At 36.6% G+C, this 25131-nt stretch overlaps 1 protein-coding gene across 2 annotated transcripts; it reads left to right on the top strand.

Annotated features, from left to right (window-relative positions):
- Positions 1 to 2974: 2974 nt before the first annotated feature.
- On the top strand, positions 2975 to 20922 carry ATP6V1G3 (ATPase H+ transporting V1 subunit G3). 2 transcript variants are annotated; one of them, XM_078076877.1, is made up of 4 exons: positions 2975 to 3056; positions 12242 to 12259; positions 14235 to 14335; positions 20749 to 20922. In XM_078076877.1, exons 1-4 carry the CDS (start codon positions 2975 to 2977, stop codon positions 20920 to 20922), a joined length of 375 nt encoding a protein of 124 aa, XP_077933003.1. The 2 variants fall into 2 exon arrangements, with proteins under 2 accessions (XP_077933003.1, XP_035977783.1); XM_036121890.2 differs by lacking the exon at positions 12242 to 12259.
- Positions 20923 to 25131: the final 4209 nt, after the last annotated feature.

Below are 25131 nucleotides of genomic sequence, written 5' to 3'. Positions count from 1 at the left end.
CCCACCCAGAGCCCAGAATAAGATGAGTAGCTTCCTTGCCATTTTTCTGTTATGAATGGTCTTTTTCATCTCTCCTTTCCACTGGGAGGGTAATCCTTTGTGGGTCAGGAGAAAACAGAATCCATTCTAACTCCCTACTTTGAGTTATGTCCAAAGTCTATCTCCTAAGAAGACACTTCTTCCAGATATTCCACTTTGCATCTTTTTGTCAAGAGACACTATACAATGTCCTGTCTATATTTTTGTGCCAAGAAAGCCTTTCCATTAAATAAAAGGAAAAAAACCTTTCTGCCATAAAATTAAAAATTATGTATTTTGATCTTAAAGAAAATATGATTAAAATTTTCTGCCATTGATATGTTCACTGAATGTTACAGGTATTTAGAAAGGGTCTAACAACACATGAAAAAATGTTCAACATCACTCAGCATCAGAGAAATACAAATCAAAACCACAGTTAGATACCACCTCACACCAGTCAGAATGGCTAAGATTAACATCAGGAAATGACAGATGTTGGCGAGGATGCAGAGAAAGGGGAACCCTCTTATACTACTGGTGGGAATGCAAGCTGGTGCAGCCACCCTGGAAAACAGTATGGACGTTCCTCAAAAAGTTGAAAATAGAGCTACCCTACAACCCAGTAATTGCACTATTAGGTATTTACCCAAAAGACACAAACATAGTGATCCGAAAGGGCACCTGCACCCCAATGTTATAGCAGCAATGTCTACAATAGCCAAACTATGGAAAGAACACGGATGTCCATCAACAAATGAGTGGGTAAAGAAGATATAGTATATATATATACAATGGAATATTACCCAGCCATCAAAATAAATGAAATCTTACCATTTGCAACGACTGTGGATGGAACTAGAGGGTATTATGCTAAGCAAAATAAGTCAAAGAAAGACAATTATCATATGATTTCACTCACATGTGGAATTTAGGAAACAAAACAAAGGAGCATAGAGGAAGGGAGGGAAAAATAAAATAGTATGAAATGAGAGAAGGAGACAAACCATAAGAGACTCTTAACTATAGGAAACAAACTGAGGGTTGCTGGGGGAGAGGTGTGGGGAGGGAGGGGGTAACTGGGTGATGAGCATTAAGGAGGACACTTGATGTAATAAGCACTGGGTGTTATATGCAACTGATGAATCACTAACCTCTACCTCTGAAACTAATAATACACTATATGTTAATTAATTGAATTTAAATGAAAATTAAAAATTAATTAAACAAACAAATATATAAAAGGTCTAACAATATGACTGTATTAGTAGCAACTAACAATGGGTAATTCTTTTGTTCCATTCAATATCTAGGTCATTGAAAATTTGTCATGACTGCTATCCAACATTACGTACAGGATTCTGATAGGAGTATGAGAATTTGTCAACTAAAATTTAATCAATACATTGCTGAGTTCCAAGTGTTTGAATTTGCTAATAGTATAGTTAGTCCCAGTGTGAATCATTGATGTATATTACCTGATGGTAGTGGCAGGAAGTGATGTTAAGCATTTTATGCATTTCACATAATATATATTTTCTGTTCTAATACTAACTGATGCCTAAAACAAGTCTAATTTGACACTAATGAACTACACTCCAGTTTGCCTTCACTTTTGCTCCTATGCATTTGAAGTATCTATTACCAGAGCTGTATTTGTTCACATATCTGTTTATTCCAATTACACTAATTATTGTAATCATGCAATAAAAATTAAATTTTATAAACTGATTAAATATGAATGCAAAAAGAAAGAAAGGTATTCCTGTGAAAAAGAGCTGATCCTTTGAGAAAGATTTGCTAAAGATGACGTACACATAACATTGTGCTACAGGCATGGATGATGGGATAACTCTAAACTTAGGGGAAAATTAACATTAAAACCTTAACAGAATTAGCTCTCAGATTGTTTTACAATTATTTTGAAATCCATGCACCCTATTGAAAGAAATTCAACCTGGTGTTTATAGTGAGGCAATTAATGTGTAGTAAATGGAAGAAATAATATGTGAAATCCCAATTTGCAAACCATTTCAGGAAAAATAAAAAGCCTTGACCACAAGTCAAAAGATTAGCTTTTCATTTCACATAACAATTTTAGATACATATAAAATGGTATTTTATGATTCTGCACTGTGATCAACATTCTCATTGTCCAGTCACTACTGGATTGAATCAAATCAAGCAAGATGGATTTCACTGTACTATCTTAGGACAACACCCCGTATAAACACTGAGTAATATAAAATACATGTTTAGATTATTTTAATTTAACCTCAAAACCTACAGTTATAATTTCTCTTCATGTTGATTTTGTCACCACACTAAGATCTCCCTGGAACTCCAGCATATAGCATTACGAAAAAAGTAACACAATGCCCCAAAGAAATCTTTTCATTCCTATCACCTGAGGCCTACAGAAAGAAAAGAATAGATTCCTAGCCTATCTTCTATGCACAAAGTCAGAAAGTCTCCTTCCTAGCGAAAGGTTAATAAAATTTGCCCTAAGCAGATAATTGAATCTCTAGAAACAAATAGAGGAAAAAACCCTAAAACCAGAACTGCATGGACAAATTAAAAAAAAGGTCTTGCAACTTGAAAGAAAAATTTAGTAAACAAGTCAATATTTCCTGGAAGAAGAAGGAAGCTAATCTTCCAAAAGGCATCTTACTCATTTTTTATTTATTTCTCTTAGTTCGTAGCAAATACTGAAGTTGGCTGAAAGGACAAGTTTTCAGCTTCCTCATTTTGATTTAACTTGTTTTTCTGGATTCCACCCTTGGGCTCTCCTTGGGGCCCAGCAATCTGGCCCAGTCAGACCATTTTGAAACAAACACCCATGTTTAGAACTCACCGTTGACACAACAACCTGAGTTATGTGGTGATTTCTAAAAGGATAAATAGATCCACCACTTTCCAGATTTCACAGAAGCCACCTAACTCAAAGCAGGCTGCCATGACCAGCCAGTCTCAGGGGATCCACCAGCTCCTTCAGGCAGAAAAAAGGGCCAAGGACAAGCTAGAGGAAGCCAAGAAGAGTAAGTCTCCATTCTGTCTGACCTATGAGGGATTTGTCACAAAATGGGTGAGGGGGATGCAGCAAAATGAGCATAGACCTCCAGGGGCAGGCAGACTCTGGCTAAAACTCTGGCTCCACCATACTCCCTCAGAAACTTTGGGCCAATTCACTGAAACTACCCAGTCATATGTCCCTATGGCCATAGAGGGATGAAATCCTCTAACTCAGAGCCTTTGGAGAGGTTATGTGCTAAGTGAAATGATAATGGACATTGAAGTTACAGGGAGACATGACCTTGAGTCTTGTCTCTGCAACTTCCATAATGTTGCCACGCCTCAGTTTCTCAGTATTGTGAAATGATTAAGAGACAACTTCCAGAATGAATCTACTTACTAGCAAGAGAACTTGAGCAAGTTACTTACCCTCCATACACACCAGTTTCTGTTTCTGTAAAATTGTGATAATTAACATTTAATAGCTCATTCTCATCCCTCTTTTAATGGCTTTTAATTTCCAATATTTTAATAATATTTCCACTTTATTCTCACTTTCTAACTTTCTTTTTATTTAGTCATACATCTGTATATTAGCACAGAATGTTCTCAATAAAGGTCAACCCCCTTCCTACTCCCTTTGATATTCACCACAAAGATATGAATGAGATGTTACTATTATTTCAATTTTATGTATTTAGAAACTGAAGTTCATTATTTGCCAAAGGTCATATTTTAAAAATAGAAAACACCATGCAGGCACCACATTTAATTCTTACCTTATTTACTCCTCACACCAACTCTTACTGCAAAGACAAAATGTGATGCTTAGATAAATTATGCAGCTTGCCCAAGGTCCCACAGAGGGTAAAGGGTATAGACAAGATTTGGACAGAGTCTGATCCCCAAGCAAGGATTGTAACTGTACTATACAAAATTTATATAATTTTCATTATGAATAAACTAACATGTTGTAGCTCAACAACTCATATTCAGGTTCTCTGGGCCAAGACCTATGTTTTCTCCACTATCTCATTTCATATCACATCATTACTTAATCTTTAATGATTTGTGCCATTTACCTTCTTCCTAATTATATGTCTTGCATCTGCAATCTGATTCAAAGTTCAGCAAGATAGGGCCATGTCTTAAAAGTGTTGCTTATGTGACTCTTGGGATGAATATAGTGACTGGAATAGAGTAGGTAGTGACAAAAGCTTGTTAAAATGGATCGAATGAGATGTGGGAACAATATATTATAATGTAAGAGAGGAAGCCAGGAGTGAGGCAGTACTCGATCTGCTGGGTTTTTGACCACAGGTAAAATCATTTTTCTTTCCTAAGTTGATTTCCTGAGCTGTCAGCAATGTAGGCACCAACAACAGCAAAAGGAAGACTCCATGTGGAAAGACCTAGAAAAGAAAAGGAAGGAGAAGAAATTAAGACAAACTTTACCTACTTCTCCATTTCTTTTTCTATAACAAACTATGCAAATGACTGCAAAATGGTATGGCATTTATATATTATGCTGCAAAAATATTAATATATTCCATTAAAGGGGGCTGCTTCAGATCTCAGTGAAGTTGTTACATAATACAATATAGGGTATAAATGTTTTGCCTTAAGGGATATAGATAGGGGTTTATAGACCTGATATATCAGGAATTCTCCTGAAGGCTGTTAGGTCTGTGGAAATGAAATATATAGGTCCCTACTCTCGACACTCACCAGCTATGAGAGAACGTTGTGGCGGGGGTGGGCTGGGGGGAGATTGTGAATAGACTCGAAAAGCTGGGATGTGAGGCAACAGAGTAGAAAAAGCATTGGCTTTTTCTTATGTTTCTGTGTATAAGTCATTTAGAATCTCTGAGTTTCACTCTTCTTTTTTAATAGAAATATAAGATATATATGATATACATAAATATCAGGGTTATACATATGGCCATGATGTTTTAAGGATCAGAAAACTACCTAAGAGTGCAATCGAAAAAATTATTTTTAACTTACATAATATGTATACTTGAATATTAGTATAAGTTATAAAAGTAAAGGAATGGAATAAAAGAACAGGACAAACCAGTTTCATTTCTTTTTACAACTGCCTCCACTTCTGGGTCAGCTTTTCCTGTAATGAGGGAGACTTGGACTGCTTCTAGTAGATGGCTGGTAAAGCGCAGATATCTGCCTCTGTTCATTGATACAGATTAAATTATATTTGTTAGTTTTTTTTTTTAAGATTTTGTTTATTTATTTGAGAGAGAGAGAAAGAGACCAAGCAGGGAGGAGGGGCAGAGGGAGAAAGAGAGAGAGAGAGAGAAGCAGACTCCTTGATGTGCAGGGAGTCCAAGTAGGGGCTCAATCCCAGGACGTGGAGATCATGACCTGAGCCAAAGGCAGATGTTTAACTGACTGAGCCACTCAGGCACCCCAATTATATTAATTAGTTAAGACAAAAAAAATTTTTATGTGCAAAATAACCTTGCTGTTTGGTTAAATTTAGATGGAATTGCAGTAGGTTGGCACTACTTTAAATTACCTTATTTGAAGTTAACACTTTTCGCCTTAAAAATTGTTCATTAATCAAAACATAAAAGTGAGTATGTTGGTCCAAGACAAGTTACATTTTTACAGAAGAACATCAGACCTGCCCTGGAGCTCCAGGTGTGGGGAACTGAACAACTCCCATCAGAATTAGATTAGAAATTCAAGACACCATCATCAGTAGGAGGAGCAGAGACTTACATTTCTCTGAAATATAAGGCGTTTTTACTTGTAGTTATGACTTTTTATGAGATCGGTATTTATTCCATTTACACCCTTTACAAACTTGAAAAACTCTACAGCTCTTTTGAAATGCTCAAATGCACGTGACTCCACATCACATAAAGAACGAATTATTTTCAAAGGTGAACCATAGCTTTCTCACAAATAAACACTCAATCTGTCTACTTTGGCAGCTGCCAAAAATAGTGTTTTTGTTTAACTCAAAATTACAACTTGCATGACGGGATATAGATCAAAAGATGTGATAAACAATGTAAATGTTCAAATCTGAATATGAGAAAAACTGAACAAGCCGGTATATTTAAAATGTTCTAAAAGCAATAGATAATCTTAATAAAAGTGAAGGACATCCAGAATTTTCTACCAAGATAGAAAATGGTCACCGCTCACTCCCTGGAGCTGCTGTGCCTGGTTACAAATCCAGCTTTTGCCTCCTACTAGGGGGGTGAATTGGCCAGGTTCTCTTCTAACCTCACTGTGATTTCCTCAGCCTCAAAATGGAGGTAACAGTATCTACCTCATGGAGTTGTCATAATTCCCAGAGTTAATACCTATAAAGGACTTAAAACACCTCTTGGCACATAGCAAGTGCTCAATAAATGTTAGCTATGGATATTCTTCCACTACTTAATAAAAAGAATTCTGTTGAAAAATACAGCAAAATAACAGAGTCCCATTGATCTCTTAGGCACAGTCTTCTAGGAGGACCTCATTGAATTATACACAAGTGCAAAATATATTCTTTTTTTTTAAAGATTTTATTTATATTTGACAGAAAGAGACACAATGAGAGAGGGAACACAAGCAGGGGGAGTGGGAGAGGGAGAAGCAGGCTCCCCGCCGAGCAGGGAGCCCGATGCGGGGCTCGATCCCAGGACCCTGGGATCATGACCTGAGCTGAAGGCAGACGCTTAACGACTGAGCCACCCAGGTGCCCCCAAAATATATTCTTAAGACAATATTTTAACTATCTACTTTGATAATATGTCAGCTAATACAGTAAAGCAGATTTCATTTTTGTGGGCTTATAGGATGCCAGCCATCAATATTTTTTTAAATCAGGTAATTGCCTATTTGTTTCCAAATATGCAGATATTCCAAATTATTTAAACAACCACCTTGATTTGATTTAATAAATTCTTCTCTATGCATGTGAATGCTTTGGTTCATGAAGACATGACTTTTAATAAACTAATAAAATAAAAGTTGCTGTATTCGAATTTCATGGCCCTGTCTTGTGTGTTTTGTAGGCCTGTAAATTTTTTCTTTCTTTACAGTCCACAGACTAATGGGGTATTTGTAAGTATACTGGACTTTCATTTCTTCAAGTGGGTCATATTAAAATAATAGCCATAGAACATTTTCATCTAGTAATAGCATTTGATTATATGCAATCAAGATCTACACAAAACTACGTACGATTTTTTTAAATAAGGAAAATACAAGTACAAAGAATAGCAAAGGGAACACCAAGAAAGCAAAGATATGAAATGAGAGATTAGGGTCAGCAGAGAAGCTCTTTAACAATCACAGGCACCAAAAGAGAGGTTGCTTCATTGTTTTTCTGGTGACATTACTTTTTCCAATGTTTGTAGCAGGTGAGCAAAATAATAACATTCTTTGAACCACATTGGTTTTCTCATAATATTAACAATCCCCAAAAGCCCAGAAAAGCTGTTGTTGTTTCTCTTCTGCATGGTATAACAGAATCAAAACGATTATTAGTCACATATAGAAATCTCCAAACATTCCCAAAGTGCTCTTTGTTTTCCTACCAAGTCAAGGTAGCTTCTGTCCTGTTTATGCATATTTTTGTCAGGTGTCTCATTCATTCGGATACCTACTCTTCCAACCACACTCCGGTATCTGGCTTTGTTTCCAATGCTCAACTGACATTGTTGTCTGTTCCTCACTGAGCCTCTGTATTGTTTTCCTAGGGCTTCTGTAACAATTACCACATACAGGATGGCTTAAAACAACAGAAGTGTATTATCTCAGTTCTGGAGGCCAAATGTCCAAACATAAGGTGCCGGCAGGGTTGGTCCCTCGTGGAGGCACTAAAGGGGAATCTGTCCTAGCTTCTGGTGACTGCCAGCAAGTCTTGGCATTCCTTGGTTTGCAGCTGCATCATTCTAATCTTTGCCTCTGTAATTACAGACCTCCTTCCTTATGTGTCTTCCGTGTGCCTCTATGTCTCTACGTCCAAATCTCCCTCTCCTATAAGGACACCAGCTATAGGCCCCATCTTAAATCAGTGTGACCTCATCTTAACTTGATTACATCTGCAAACACTTTATTTCCAAATAAGGTCACATTCACAGTACCAGGGGTAAGGATTTAAACAAATCCTTTTGAAGAACACAGTTCAACTCACAACATCTTCTAATTGTCAAATCCACTTGACTGTCTTGAGCCTTATCTTCTTTGTTCCCCGTTGTAAGTGAAAACTTCTCACAGAAGTTACCTATATTCCTTGTGTTTACATTTTTTATTCCATTTTCTCCTGAACCCACTTTTTTCATTAATTTTTTTTATTTGAGTGTAGTTAACATACAATAGAGTGATTCCACTTCTCTATACGTTATCCTGCGCTCACCACAAGTAGAGCTGCCATCTGTCACCACAGAACGTTATGACAATATCATTGACTATATTCTTTATGCTGTGCCTTTTATTCTTATGATGTATTCATCCCATACTGGAAGCCTGTATCTCCCATTCCTCTTCACCCATTTTGCTCATCCACCCACCCCCCTCCCCTCTGGCAACCATCATTTTGTTCTCTGTACTTGTAGGTCTAATTCTGCTTTTCGTTTATTTATTCATTTGTGTTTTTTTAGATTCTGCATATGAGTGAAATCATATGGTATTTGTTTTTCTCAGTCTGACTGATTTCACTTAGCATAATACCCTCTTTAATCAGACTTTTGTCCCTACAACTCCACCAAAGCTCCCTTTGCCAAGACCACAAACATTGCTAAACCTTTTATTAATTAAATATCTCAGTCACAACTGGATCCCTCTTTTATCTTTGAAACTCTTCCTTTATTTGACTTTGGGACACCACTTTCATGGTTGGCTTTCTGTCATCTTTCCAGTCTCTAAAGTTGGGCTCCAAATTTGGACCTATTTTCTTCTATATCTGGAGATACTTCCTATGTGATCCCATCTAATCCCATGGCTCTAAACACCAGCTGCATGAATGATGATTCCTAAACTTAGTATTTCCAGCCCTCATTGCTTCCTCAATCTCCAAATTCATGTAAACATCAGCCTTCTCACCATTGCCACTAGATGTTTAATAAGCATCTCGGTTAAACTAAATTCTTGACTCTACTCCCAAAATTAAACGTTAGAGTCACCATTGCCTTATCTCTGTCTCTCATGTTTATTCATTGACTCTGCCTTCAAAGTATATATAACTTCTTACCAACTCCTCTGTTACTTTACTATTTCCAGCAATCATTAACATTTATCTGAGCTATTGCAGTGGATTTCAAACTGGTCTTCCTATGTCTCCCCTGCCCCTACAATCTGTTCTCACCACACCCAGTCAAAGAAATCCTTTTAAATCATATATAGTATTATGCCACACCTTTGCTAAAAACCCTTCATGAATTTAGCGTCTCAAGAAACAAACACTGTATCATGCCCCAGAAGCTCTATGTGACCTGGTGTCAGTGCTACTTCTATGATATCATCTCCTAACATTCAATCATCTCATTCGCTTTGTTCCAGCCGTGACAGCATTTTTGCTGTTTCTCGAGCATGTCACATACCCAGGGTATTTGCATCTGCTGTTGCCTCTGCTTGGAATGCCCTTCCCCTTTAGATATTTGCATGGCTCATTGTCTTATTCCTTCATGTCTCTGCTCATATATCTCTTCATCCAAAAGATGACTTACCTAAATTAACAGCCACCGTCTCTCTATCCCTTAGGCTCCTTCTTTCTTCTTCTTGGTACTTATTATCTCTATCATATCATACACTACCTGTTTTCTAGCTCCCCTTAATGTGTTCAGAAACAAGCTCCATGAGAAGAGAAAGTTTGTCTGTTTTTGGTTTTCACTGCTGTATTTATAGATCTAGAAACAGCGTGTGGCACATAGAGGATATTCGATAACATTGGTTGTTTAAATGTCTCTTTTTTCCATTCTCTGCAGCATTTGACACTGTTGGCCACATCCTTCTTGAATGTTCGTTTGGTTTCCCCTACTTCTCTGACCGCTAACTCTCAGGCTCCTCCTGAGGGTCCTCTTCCTTTTCTCATCTCTTGAATGTTGGCATCCCCCCAGATTGAGACCTTAGCTCTCTTTTCTCTTCATTCTGTATACACTCCCTTGGTTTCAGTCCAAATCCCATTGCTATGACAAGAACCTACACAAACCCAGATGACCGACATGCAGATCTTTGTCTCCATTTCAAAACTTGCTTCTGGATCCAAACTTGTCTGTCCAGATGCCTTCAATACCTCCACTTGCATGTCCTCAGGGAAGCCTACAGAGGCTTTTCTAGTGACAGCCTGAGGACTGTTCCTCAAACACACATTGTATTCATTGTTTTTATTCCTAACAAAAAGTCCCCAGAAATTGGGCTTATTTTCCTAGTAATGATTAAAAATCATCAAATAGTTGTTCTTTGTTATGCATTTTATTTATATTTTTTCCTAATACATATAATGATTCATTGCAGTAGATTATTAAATCTGTTTTGTGATTGAGAAAACTCAGGCTCAGACACACTAACTTGCTCAAGGTTACAAGGCTTCTAATATCTCATTTTAGCTGTACACTAATCACAAAAAGATTCCAGAACCAATTTAACAATCCGGTCAACAGAATAGGGCTCCCTGTGTCTCAAGGGCTCATTTGCATTTGGGATACTCAATTCACTTGGCATCTCCTAACCACAAAGCCAGGAAAAGTCCATCCTTGAGCATTGACCACCCTCCTCACTCCCACATGGAGTTCAGTTTTAACCTGCCCAAATTGATTTTTTCATTCTTTTCCCACAAATCCTCTGGAAATCAAACATCTCTCCCTCTCTTTCCTTCCCACAAAATTTCCTGTAAAATATCTCAATAAGGGCATGTTGAACGTAAGACATATTTGCATGACAAGCCACATGTCTAAAAATGAAATGCATTATTAAGGTGCAGCTGTTTACAAAGAATATCCAAAAGTATCTTAGAAAGGGTCACTGTGCCTTGTTCTAATCTCCAAAATGGACTATTTGTCCCCATTGCTGTCCTGCCTAAAAAGTCCATTCAGCTCGGGGCGCCTGGGTGGCGCAGTCGTTAAGCGTCTGCCTTCAGCTCAGGTCATGATCCCAGGGTCCTGGGATCGAGCCCCGCATCGGGCTCCATGCTCTGCGGGAGGCCTGCTTCTCCCTCTCTCACTCCCACTGCTTGTGTTCCCTCTCTCACTGTCTCTCTCTCTGTCAAATAAATAAATAAAATCTTAAAAAAAAAAAAAGTCCATTCAGCTCAATCATTCCCTCCTCAGAAGTTCTTCCCTGACCTCCCTTGGCAGCCTCCTCTGACCGCCACTCTACATATCTGGGTTCCGTTGTTTATATTTTTGATTTACCTTAATAACATAAGACATAACATGACTATTGGGATGAAAGGCAAGCACAGATTGTCTAGAATTTAGACATGATGCTAATTTCCATAAACTTGTGGTTTTTAACTGCCATGGAAGAAACAGAACTAAAACATACGTTCCATTGTTTTCATAACTGATTATGTGTATTCTTCACAATTTTATGTATTTTATAGTTTCCTCTTGGAAGCCGGAAATCATGTACACATTTCCAAATTACACTGACTTTATGCCAACTGGAGGCAAGGGCCATATCATACGCATTTCTCTACCCTCTGTAGCAGAATATATACTAGGTGTTCAGTACACGTTGAATGAATAATGGATGGACGAATCAAAACAGTCCTTTCTTGCCCCACTCTGGAGCACCTGCTTGAGTAATATTCAAAATCATGATGCAAAAGATAACCACATTTTTTAAACCAAACATTAGAACATTTGGTCTCATAGCATATACGACCTTGTAAGAATTTGGGGACCAAATATTTGATTGTCATATTTAAAAATCTGGGCTTTCGCATATGGTCACCCCTCTGTTTGCTACAGAAAGTATTGAGAAATAAGAACATAAACCTAAACGCCGCTTGGGATACAGTAGCCATATTTTTAATGCTTAAGAAGAAAGAGGTATAATATTAAAATTTGGAAATCTTCATACAAAGACAGAGAAGCAAGCTAGAGGTTAATAGGAGCTGATCTGATGCATGCATTTTGCTTCACCTCGAGGGAAACTGCAGGCTTGAGGCTCCAGTTTCTTCCCCTGGATTAAATCAGGTGTAGCCTAGGCAGGCTCTCACGCAGCGGCAGCTGCTGAGTCTGTCCAGAAAACGGCTGCGCCAGCAGCGATTTCCCCGCGGCCCTCCTGTTTAACTGAATGAGAACCAGCAGGTGACTGGTGCCATGACGGGGGAATCACAGACCCGCTCTGAGCCGGTCACTGTGTGGCGGAGCTAATAGACACCCTTTTAAGTGGCGCACTGGATTCTGCTCAGGGATAGGGCATGCAGAGGTTTTCCTATTATTATTACTATTTTCATGTCCTAGAGTTGTGACTTTGAAACCAATATTTTTACATATTATGTAATTAACATGGCGAAGTAGTGATGTCTCATGTAATTTATTTTATAAAGTGATTATATATCTTACAACCCATTATTACTAAGAAAATGTTAATACACCTTAAATGTATTTTTGTCCTAATGTTAATGACAAGCAGTGATAAGAAAGAGAGCCGGGGATCAAGGAACAGTTTCCCTTCCCAACATATTGTGTATTTGTTCTGTGAATAGTATGTGTTTGGATGCCACAAAATGGTTAGAAATGTGGAGAATGAAGGCATCTGTATATACAAAATGGTAATGAGCATTCATTAAGTAGGAAAAAGGTAAGCATTGCTGTTAATGTTCCATTAAGCCTCAAGCATCAGAAGAGCACTAAATTTCACCAGATCTTGGATTTTATAGGGAGTAAAGACAAAGCTAACTATCTGTTTTGAATGAGGTTTACTCAGTCCTATTCAAAGACAATAGGCATTAAAAGAGACACATGTCAATTTATAACTCAGTGAATCTATCTTTATAGAATAAATAGAATACATATATATATGTATATATATATACATATATATATGCGACTAGCAAAGCAACTCATGCCTAGCAGGGAGAGAAATTTAGAAACTACTTACACTCAAATGCTACAAAGATATATAAAAATAAAGGCATATAAAAACATGTACGTGGATGACAGAAGTTTATGCTAAGATTTTGCTTTGTGCTACTTAATGAGAACACATTTTGTTCAAAGTCTACACAATATAACAAACAGTTGACAAAAATTATAAACAAAAGCTTGAGACATTATCAGAGAATGTTAAATAAGCAAAAGAATGAAGGCATTTAACTGAAATTAGAAGACAATAGATTCAGATAAAAAAATTTTAATACAGTTCAGAGTTTCTTTAAAGTTTTAATGATCACAAAGCATTAGAACCTAACCCCCTGAAGGTGGTGGGGGATGGTGGCATAGCAACAATTAATATTAGTCTGTAAGCCCCCAAATTTACTCTGGTTGTCAAAAAAAGTCATGTGTTTAGTTAATGATCCCTACAGCATTGTATTTGTCTGAAACTTTCATCTACATCGCTGTCCGCTGGCTTAAGGCTTACACCTTTGCTCTTAATAAAAGAAAAGAAAGCTATTTAACTAAATCTCCTAACCATTAAAAACAATTGGTTTTACAGCCACTTTCAAGTCCCCCTCAGAGAAAGCTACTACAAAAAAAATACCTACTTTGATGTGCTGTGGGGCTTAATCAGACATTCTAGAGTCAACTAATGCTAAGAAAAAAACCCCAATAAAATGCTTTAAAAAATTGTAAGTCAGTTTGATAGAGTCTGAGTTGCATGTTTGTAGCGCTTTTGGAGATCTGCCAGTGTTAAATAGGATCCAGTTGGTGTGGACTGAAGGATTCCTGGCAGCAAATCAGGACAGAAAATCTGACCAAATAATGTCTTTTCGAATAAGTGACAGCTAAAATCTGTTCTCTGGCTCTTACTGCTGTGAGTAAATGGGCAGATATTTTATTTAAACACGTAAGTGTGAAAGAAAGTTGTCATTTCCATGTTCTGAAAATTCCAATTGAAAAAATAAGGTATTTTTCAATATCGTTTTTTAATGAAGTTTGCTATTTTAGGAAAATTTGTCAAGAAAATAATGTAGACCTTACCTATTTGTTTTTTTTTTTTTTAGAAATCAAGTTTGAAATTCCATGTCTATTTTAAAAAAAAATCATTCCTTCTATGCCACTGTTAATATTCAGGAAAAGAGAAGCGATTGAAGCAAGCTAAAGAAGAAGCTATGGCAGAAATTGACCAGTACAGAATGCAGAGAGAGAAGGAGTTTAGACTGAAACAATCTAAGGTAAGCAAGAAAGTAAACACAGCTTTTTTTTTATGCAGCATAGATTATAATATATTAATATTCAAAAGGTATAATGCAGAATATCAAGGGAGAAAAATACACTGGATTGAGCAGATGCAGTTCAGCTAAGCCTGAACATCAAACTAAATCTTACACATTCTAGAATTACTGATTTTACATTTTCACTTTCAAGGCTTTTTGATTTGCTATAGAAAGTGTCAATCAATAGCTAATATCTAATATGTGGTACCCGTTAAAAATCATATTTTAAAATATTCAAATTGAAGGGCCTGGTTGAAGTATTATTCCTACCACAGATTACTGACTGACACATTTTATTAAGAAAAACACTTCAGAAAACGTATTTTTTCTATCAACGTTTACTACTACAATCAATAAAGAAGTGTTGCACACCGTTACAGAATGAATTTGTTAAGCCACATCTTCTTTGGTGAATTCAAGATTTACAAATGACCAAAGTAGATAGTGCTGCATATTGCTGAAAAGGCTTCTGGTTTTTTGGGTTTTTTTTAATTTCCTTTTCAACTGTCTGGCTTCATTCAACAAATCTTTCATGAAAATATTTTTAAAAGGGTTTTTCCTCCACTAGCATTTTCAAAATATCTACAATTTACAGTAAAAAAAAAAATAAGTACATGAAACTTTCAGAACCAACATCCTCCCTTCTATGTTGCAACATGGACTAAAAAAAAATTATTAAATTCCATGTGTCACAAACTAAAGTTTATATGATATGGTATGGTTTTTCCTCAGTAGAAACATAAATAAAGGCTGACACTGCAAGATAAATTACAAGCACTTTGGAAATCCCCTTATTTACAACTTTTATTTTAGTGGGAGTGGATGTGGGGCTTGTGGAGGATCAGGTAAATTGAATCCCATGGTAAGAAAAACTTTTCCAGTGGGCTCTTTCTTTTTTCTTTTTTCTTAATTTTCTTTTTTAAAAAAGATTTTATTTATTTATTTGACACACACACACACACACACAGAGAGCATGAGCTAGGGGAGGGGCAGAGGGAGAGGGAGAAGCAGACTCCCCGCTGAGCAGGGAGCCGAATGTGGGGCTCCATCCCAGGACCCCCGGATCATGACCTGAGCCGAATGCAGACGCTTAACTGCCTGCGCCACCCAGGCACCCCCAGTGGGCTCTTTCTTAACAGAAAAAGTCCTTCCTAGAATAAAAATGGACCACTCAGCTAAAATAAATTCTTCTTATCAGTATTTCAACAAAGGCATCATAAAATCCAAAGTCTATATACAGCCCTCCATGATTGGCCCTTGGCTATCTTGCTAATCTGTCAGTTCTGAAAATGTCATGCGCTTACTTTTTACTGTGAAACGCAGATATTTTTTAAATGCTAGTGTAAGGAAAAGCATTTCTTTATATTCTATGAAAGATTTATTGAAAGAAGCCAGCCAATTGAAAAGGAAATCATAAGGAAATAGAACAGTGTTCAGCAATGTGAAACAATATCTACTTTGGTCATTTGGAACATTTTCTATTACTTTTGTCTCTACTTGTTCTATTCTAGCCACATCTGCCTTCCAGTTCTTCCTCAAACAGACTGAACACACGATTGCCAACAGCACCTTTGCACATGTTATATTTGCTCCCTGGAATCATCTTCTTATAGACATTTTCATCCTTCTTTGATCTCTGTTCATTTGTTAACTCTTCTTTCTGATCACTTTATTTAAAACTGTGTCTTTCATTAAAAAAAGAAAATAATTCCCCACTATAGTCATATCATGTATCATTACTAGATACATTATATATTTACATTTTTTTACTTTTGCCTATCTTTCCTTCTGAACTATAACACCAAAATGGCAGGTTCTATGTTTTGTTCTGTCACTTTCCCCAGCGATGGAATAGTGTCTGCTCCATAGTAAGCATGCAATAAATATTCACTGAGAGAATGGGTAACTAACATTTCTTCTGTGCCTTTATCTTTCCCATTGAGTCCTGTCATGACCCATGACATATTGGGACCTGAGAAAATAGTCATCCTTAATACCAACCAACATTTATTATTCCAGGCAGAATATTTCTGATGTATTTATTTCTATTTTTAAGTAGTAACAAGACTGACTGTAATTTTAGAAAGTAGTTGGGTTAAATCTCTTGAAATATTGTTTCTCCAGAAGGATCTCATAAGATGTAAATCTGGTTCAGGATATTTGTTCTCTGCTTTGGAAAATAATTAAAACTCCTCATTGCTCTCATAATTAGAGCTCTAAGCCAATTTTCCAGCTAGTTGATCAAAAGCTCACAGAGAAAGGTCAACGTGCTTAGGCCTCCGCTACTTCAAGCATATTGTAAAACCATTAGCACAAGATATTCTTTCCTTGGCATGACCTCCATATGTCAGACATATTGCTATTCCAGTTAAATCTCATCATCATTAACCCAGAGCAAGTAGGAGGTCTGGGAGGAGACCCAAGAAGCCAGTTTTCTGCCTGCTGTGGGGGAGACACCTCCATGTTACTTTTTCTAGTTGCGTCTTAGCTCTTGTTAATGTATGTGTTGTTTCAATTCCCCTGATGTATCAACAGAAGCAGGTATCCCAATGTGAGTTGTTTATCAACAAATATTGTTTTATTAAAGATTTATTTATCCCTTGCTTGTCATTGCTACCAGATATAATTTCTTCTACAAAAGAAGATATTACATTGCTAAAAGGAAATCTGGACGACAGTAGAAACATGAAATCTATTGTTAATGCATGTAGAAGTTAGATGGACCATGAGTCTAAACAGAAGACATGAAAATGGTTGCCTGGGGCATCTTGAAGACTTTTGTATCTTTAGTCTTTCTTCCTGAATTCATATCATGAAAATATTCTGTTTTCCTGAAACAACCATAGATTGAGAATGTAAAACTGTGTTTTCCTTATGATAGTGGGGCCTGAAACTGAACCTCTGCTTTCTCTTAAAAAAAAAAAAAAAAAGTTTTATTTATTTTATTTGAGAGAGAGAGTGAGTGTGTGTGGGGTGGGGGGAGGAGAAGGAAGAGGGAGAGAATCTCCAAGCAGACTGCCCGCTGAGCGGAATCCAACACAGAGGCTCAATCCCACAATTCATGAGATCATGACCTAAGCTGAAACCAAGAGTAAGATGCTTACCCAATTGAGCCACCCAGGTGCCCCCGCTCTGCTTTCTCTTAAACAGGAACATTTGAACAATTGGAACATTTGAACAATTTATAAAGAAACGTATTGCATGTTGAAAGATTTCACCAACACCATCAGTCATTTAGCTGTAAATCTATATGCATCAATCTCAATACTGAAGCTTTGAAAATTAACAAGAAGAAGTCCTTAAGGCGCACCCTTTGATGAAATGTACCACCCCATGTCACACAATTATTAACTTCTAATTTATATAGTGTCCCAAACATTCAGATAGCAGGCTTCTGCCAACAAGAGCAACAGAATGTAGGTAATAAGTTCTCTGTAATGCCTAGAGTTCTGATCATTCTATTCAGTTCAGCAAATATGCATTGAGCATCTACTACGCTTCAAGCAGTGGTTGAGACACTTATAATACATCAGTGGACAAGATGATTGATCCTTTGTGGAGCTTATGTTCATTCCTTTACTCTCCTGTATGGCTTAAATCAACACTGTCTGCCTATATAAAGGTATGGACTTCTTCCTGAGGAAGGCCATTTAAAATAGTATATGGTACCAGAGAAGAGGTGGGTGGGTGAAGGGTGTTAAGAGTACATTTATCTTAATGAGCGTCGAGTAATAGAATTGTTGAATCACTGTATTGTACACCTGAAACTAATATAACACTGTATGTTAAGTATGCTGGAATTAAAATTAAAAAAATAATAAAACAGTATATGGTTGGTCATTGGTATAACAATGTCTAAGAAACACTGTAGAAATTCAAATTACTGCACATCAAATAAACTCAAAAATAATATTATGTTTAATTATTCAGGACGAGACATGGACTATGGGCTACTTTTTAACGGTATTCCAATGTTTCTGGAACTGTAAAATGGATTAAAAAATTAAAAAGCACAAGCAACACAATCAGTAAAAACTCATAATAATAATCACTAGTATTTACTGATTAGTTGCTCAGGGCTAAACTCCTTGTGACGTACCGTCTCTACTATAATCCTTTCAGAAAATCATCATATTGTCTTAGAAAAGCACATGAAGAATACAACTAATAGTAGTAACTGTCGTCTGTGCATTAGACCTGCACAGTCAAAAATGGTGGCCACTTCACATATATAGCTAAGGAACACTCAAAATGTAGCTCGTCCATGGGTGGGGGGGGTGGGTGTAACTGGGTGATGGGCATTAAGGAGGGCACAGGATGTAATGAGCACTGGGTGTTATATACGACTGATGAATCACTGAACTCTACCTCTGAAACTAATAATACACTATATGTTAATTAATTGAATTTAAATTAAATTAAATTAAATTAAAAAAAGAAATGTAGCTAGTCCCTATTAAGATGTTCTGTAAGTGTAAAATATATACCAGATTACAAAAACTTAGTATGAAAAACAACAATGCAATAATTTTTATACTGATTGTACAAGATAATAGTATTAAGAATACATTAGGTTAAATAAAATATATTATTAAAATCAATTTTGCCTCTTTCTTCTTACCTTTTTAATGTGACTCTATAAAATTTAAAATTACTTATATGGCTTGTTGGGGCACCTGGGTGGCTCAGTTGGTTAAGTGACTGACTTGATTTCGGTTCAGGTCATGATCTCAGGGTTGTGAGATGGAGCCCCGTGGTGGGCTCCCCGCTCAGCAAGTAGTCTGCTTGAGCTTCTCTCTCTCAAATAAAGAAATAAAATCTTTTTAAAAGATTACTTATACGGCTTGCTTTGTGGGTCATGTTACATTTCTATTGGACAATGCTGAAATAAAGAACCTAAGGTTGAAATGAATTTTTCCAAGGTCCTACAGGATAGTTGCAGCAATCTAACCTAATAATTGCTATTTTTAACACTGCTCCAAAGAAAAATAGATAATAATTTTAAAATAGTTTGTTTTATAAATTTTTCATCACTAAAGACATTGGATTTAAGACTTTTTTTGAGTTTGGTAGAATCTCACTTAAGATAGTAGATTTAGAGGAAAAATAGATTTTGGTACAATTATTTTGGTAAGTAGTTCTCTTCCATTTTTAAACTTCTTCCTAGCAAGGGAAATTCAATCCATATGTCTCTGCTCCTTGTATTCTCACTTATCAAAATGTTATTTTATAAAAGTTATTTGATGTCTTAGAAGCTAGATTTCCTTAAGTGATTTTCTCTAAACTGGGAAGCCCTTATTGCATGGAGTATAAACAAAAAAGAACTTGAACCTGATGGCCTCAATCACATTTGATTTCAAGTTTAGGACCCAGAAAGATAATGTGAATTCTAGAATTTAGAATAGTCTAAAGACCCTGAAGTAGAAGTCAATCATTAGTGGAGTCTCTTGGATTGAACTAAATGCACACTCACAGAAGAGAAAAACAAAAACAAAAACCAGCTGTGTAGCCTTAACAATACTGTTTAAGAAAGGCTGAGTTTACAAAGGAGATAAATTAGGAGCTAATTGTTTGCTTAGCAAAGGATAACTTTACAAAGGGTTTCACTGCAGAATCCCTTTAAATTGGCAATCCCCTGGTGAAATTATATTTTGGTCAAATCTCTTGGAGATAATGGGAAATACTGGGAAACCCTGCCTATGAGAGAGCAACCAGAAAGATATATTAAACTGCATGTAAAAATATAATGTAACTAAATGGACAAGTATATCTTAAGTTGAAAGAAATTCAATTTATATTAAAATTTTCAAAATTATATCTATTACCCAAAAAGAGATACCTATGCATGTCAAATTATCTTACCAGGCATGTTGTTGCTTATCTTCCTGAAAAACAACAATCAGTTCAGATAATATATTTTAAAAATTGGCAAACCAGTTATTTGCTCTTTAAAAACCAGCAAAACTGGTTTAATGATGTCTTTCAACTTTATTTTCCAGACTTTTAATTCAGAAAAGTAAGCCATGGGGAAGATACAGGAACAGAATTGAAACTATTATAAATATATGAAAAATGTAATACATGAAAAAACTTCTGAGTATGGTATCATGATTGTGAATGTGCCTTCAGTTTATACTGCCTCAAAGCAGAAGTAACTGACCATGGCTACTTTTCGTCTTTAGGAATGTTTATCCATCTTACTTACAGTATTGGCGATTGTATCCATTCTCTGAGAAAGTTCTGGAAAAATAATATGTAAGGTGTACACCATAGAACAATCATTAATAAATAAGCCAAAACAAGTTTAACTAGTAAAACAATTACACTTTAAAATGATGTATAGTGTGGTGAATTCTGTTTTATTTTGTTAGGTAATGGGCTCTCAAAGTAATCTCTCAGAAGAAATAGAAGAGCAAACACAAGGGAAGATAAAAGAACTGAGCGGAAGCTACAACAAGTACATGGAAAGTGTGTTGAAACAGCTTTTGAACATTGTTTGTGATGTGAAGCCAGAAATCCATGTAAACTACAGAGCCACCAACTAAATGTGCACCCTCCTGTTCAATCAATGGTATATGCACGCCACCTGGTTGCTTATGGTTTCAAGTTTATATTAAGAAACTTGAAATGTAAATCTTAAATTTACTAGACATCTACAGATTTCAATGTGACATAATTCACACAAGAGCACTGAATTTGAAAGCAAACAAACAAAAAGTTGTTGCATCTTTCTGGGTAACAGGCATGACTTGTCATTTAATGTGAAGTAAATCAAACATGCGGAGTAACATATTTTTTGACACTTGGCAGAAAAATATGAACCTGGCCACTTTTTAGTGAATATGTGGTTTAAAAAAAATGCTTCTTTTTAGCAATTTAGAAAATTTTTCTTTGTTGTAGCTGTTAAAAGATCATTTTTTTTTTAATTTTATTATGTTATGTTAGTCACCATACAATACATCGTTAGTTTTTGATGTAGTGATCCACGATCCATTGTTTTCGTATAACACCCAGTGCTCCATGCAGTACGTGCCCTCCTTAATACCCATCACCGGGCTAACCAATCCCCCCTCCCCCCTCCCCTCTAAAACCCTGTTTGTTTCTCAGGTCCATAGTCTCTCATGGTTCATCTCTCCTTCCAATCCCCCCCGCATTTTTCCTTTCCTTCTCCTAATGTCCTCCATGTTATTCCTTATGTTCCACAAATAAGTGAAACCATATGATAATTGACTTTCTCTGCTTGACTTTTTTCACTTAGCATAATCTCCTCCAGTCCCATCCATGTTGATGTAAAAGCTGGGTATTCATCCTTTCTGATGGCTGAGTAATATTCCATTGTATATATGGACCACATCTTCTTTATCCATTCATCTGTTGAAGGGCATCTCGGCTCTTTCCACACTTTGGCTATTGCGGACATTGCTGCTATGAACATTGGGGTGCATATGGCCCTTCTTTTCACTACATCTGTGTCTTTGGGGTAAATACCCAGGAGTGCAATTGCTGGGTCCATAGGGTAGCTCTATTTTTAAATTTTTGAGGAACCTCCACACTGTTTTCCAAAGTGGCTGTACCAACTTGCATTCTCACCAACAGTGTTAAGAGGGTTCCCCTTTCTCCACAACCTCTCCAACATTTGTTGTTTCTTTCCCTGTCCATTTTGGCCATTCTAACTGGTATAAGGTGGTATCTCAGTGTGGTTTTGATTTGGATTTCCCTGATGGCTAATGATGATGAACATTTTTTCATGTGTCTGTTAGCCATTTGTATGTCTTCTTCAGAGAAGTGTCTGTTCATCTCTTCTGCCCACTTTTTGACTTGATTATTTGTTTTTTGGGTGTTGAGTTTGAGAAGTTCATTATAGATCTTGGATACCAGCCCTTTATCTGTAGTGTCATTTGCAAATATCTTCTCCCATTCTGTGGGTTGCCTCTTTGTTTTGTTGACTGTTTCCTTTGCTGTGCAGAAGCTTTTTATCTTGATGAAGTCCCAAAAGTTCATTTTTGCTTTTGTTTCACTAGCTTTTGGAGATGTATCTTGAAAGAAGTTGCTGTGGCCGATGTCAAAGAGGTTACTGCCTATATTATCCTCTAGGATTTTGATGGATTCCTGTCTCACATTGAGGTCTTTCATCCACTTTTGTGAATGGTATTAGAGAATGGTCGAGTTTCATTCTTCTGCATGTGGCTGTCCAATTTTCCCAGCACCATTTATTGAAGAGACTGTCTTTTATCCATTGCATGTTTTTTCCTGCTTTGTCAAAGATTATTTGACCATAGAGTTGAAGGTCCATATCTGGGTTCTCTATTCGGTTCCATTGGTCTATATGTCTGTTTTTGTGCCAGTACCATGCTGTCTTGGTGATCACAGCTTTGTAATATAGCTTGAAATCGGGCAACGTGATGCTCCCAGCTTTGTTTTTCTTTTTCAACATTTCCTTGGCGATTCGGGGTCTTTTCTGATTCCATACAAATTTTAGGATTGTTTGTTCCAGCACTTTGAAAAATATCATTGGAATTTTGATCGGGATGGCATTGAAGGTATAGATTGCATGGAATATTTTTCCATCTTTTTGTGTCTTCTTCAATTTCTTTCATGAGTGTTTTGTAGTTCCTAGAGTATAGATCCTTTACCTCTTTGGTTAGGTTTATTCCGAGGTATCTTATGGTTTTTGGTGCTATTGTAAATGGAATTGTTTCTCTAATTTCTAAAAGATCATTTTTAAAGGAAGATTTGTACCTCATACAGGTATAAAATGAACAGATGTCAAAGATTTTATTTGTCATTAATCAATGAGGAAACCAGTAAGATGTTACCACTAGTTCAAATAAGAATACTAAGAATGTCAAAGATAGAGAAATGAGAGATTCTCGATGATAGAAAGATAGATAGAAAGATAGATAGATAGATAAATAGATGATAGATAGATAGATAAATAGATAGATAGATGATAGGGATGATAGAGAAAGAGAAATGGGTTGGTTATATAATCATCCTTTCTGCCTAACTTCAACTAACCAGATATTCTTCTCTTTCAACTATTATTCTTTAAAAGAAAAAAGTAAATGATAATTAAATGAGGTGCTCACATAGATGTTTAGGTTTAAAAACAAATAAAAAATTGTCCCAGGAGATGTTATGTGTTATATGTTATGAATTGAATGTTTGTATCCCCCCAAAGTTTATATGTTGAAATCTAATCCCTAGGGTCATGGTATTTGGAGGTGGGCCTTTTGGTGGGTAATTAAGTCATGAGAGTGGAGCCCTCATGATTGGAATTACTGCCCCTATAAGAAGAGGCCAGAGAGCTAGTTCACTCACTCTCTATCATGTGAGGATAGAAGTTGGCAGTCTGCAACCTGGAAGAGGGTTCTCACCAGAACCTGACCATTCTGGCACCCTGATCTCAGACTTCCAGCCTCTAAAACTAAGAAAAAATAAATTTTCTGTTATTTATAAGCCATCCAGTCTGTATGGCACTTGGTTATATCAGCCCCCCAAAGTGATACAGACATTATGCTGTTAGCCCAGCCATCTAAACAGCAATAGCTAAATTCTTGTTAAGTACCAAGCACTTTAGGTAACATGTATGATTATCCTGATCCCATTGTGGTGGGTAGTGTCAGCATCCCTGTTTTACAAAATGGGAAATAAAAATTAAGGAACTTGCTTGGAGTTGTTTGTGTAACAGTGACAGGGGACTTCCTGTCTGGCCAATGACTCCAATGTTCCCACCCTTCATTACTTACCATACTACCTCCCTGAAAAGTTTCTATATTTACATCATTAAGAATCCTGAGTACTCTGATTTTCCAATAGTATATGCAGACAAATTTTAATTCCAGTCTAAACAAAATTTAATTAGTGAATTTTAATTGTTACCAAACTATTCATATATTCAATTCCAAATATAAACTGAAATTATTCTAATTGGTCATTGTTTTAGATTACCCCAAATTAGATTTAGGTTTCCCTCTCCAGACAAAATTAAAACTTTACCACATAGTTTTAAATCTGAGAAATATTCAATTTTATATTGACATTTGGCAAACCGAAGAAAAATTTAATTTCATTTGTTTTTCCCAACTTTTTGAGCAAGGAAAACCAAACAGATTAGTTTTTTTAATTTCTTGTGATAGATTTTTCTATTTGCCAGAAAGACAACTGATTCCCCAGTTAATGACCAGAAGGGTATCAACCTTTCTTTTTTTATTATTATTATTATGTTATGTTAATCACCATACATTACATCATTAGTTTTTGATGTAGTGTTCCATGATCCATTGTTTGCGTATAACACCCAGTGCTCCATGCAGAACGTGCCCTCTTTAATACCCATCACCAGGCTAACCCATCTTCCCACCCCCCTCCCCTCTAGAACCCTCAGTTTGTTTTTCAGAGTCCATCGTCTCTCATGGTTCGTCTCCCCCTCCGATTTCCCCCCCTTCATTCTTCCCCTCCTGTTATCTTCTTCTTTTTTTTTTTTAACATATAATGTATTATTTGTTTCAGAGGTACAGATCTGTGATTCAACAGTCTTGCACAATTCACAGCACTCACCACAGCACATACCCTCCCCAATGTCTATCACCCAGCCACCCCATCCCTCCCACCCCCCACCACTCCAGCAACCTCAGTTTGTTTCCTGAGATTAAGAATTCCTCATATCAGTGAGGTCATATGGCCAACAGACACATGAAAAAGTGCTCAACATCGCTCGGCATCAGGGAAATCCAAATCAAAACCTCAATGAG

This window comes from Halichoerus grypus, chromosome 7 (genome assembly GCF_964656455.1).
Source record: "Halichoerus grypus chromosome 7, mHalGry1.hap1.1, whole genome shotgun sequence".
Classification (NCBI taxonomy): domain Eukaryota; kingdom Metazoa; phylum Chordata; class Mammalia; order Carnivora; family Phocidae; genus Halichoerus; species Halichoerus grypus.
This window is presented reverse-complemented; position numbering and strand designations above follow the sequence as displayed.

What these genes read in the sequence shown, in the direction of transcription:
- ATP6V1G3 (XM_078076877.1), top strand. Translation starts at nt 2,975, where the DNA reads ATGACCAGCCAGTCTCAGGGGATCCACCAGCTCCTTCAGGCAGAAAAA. An exon ending in TTAGACTGAAACAATCTAAG is followed by an intron (nt 14,336 to 20,748) that starts GTAAGCAAGAAA and finishes TTATTTTGTTAG; the next exon opens with GTAATGGGCTCTCAAAGTAA.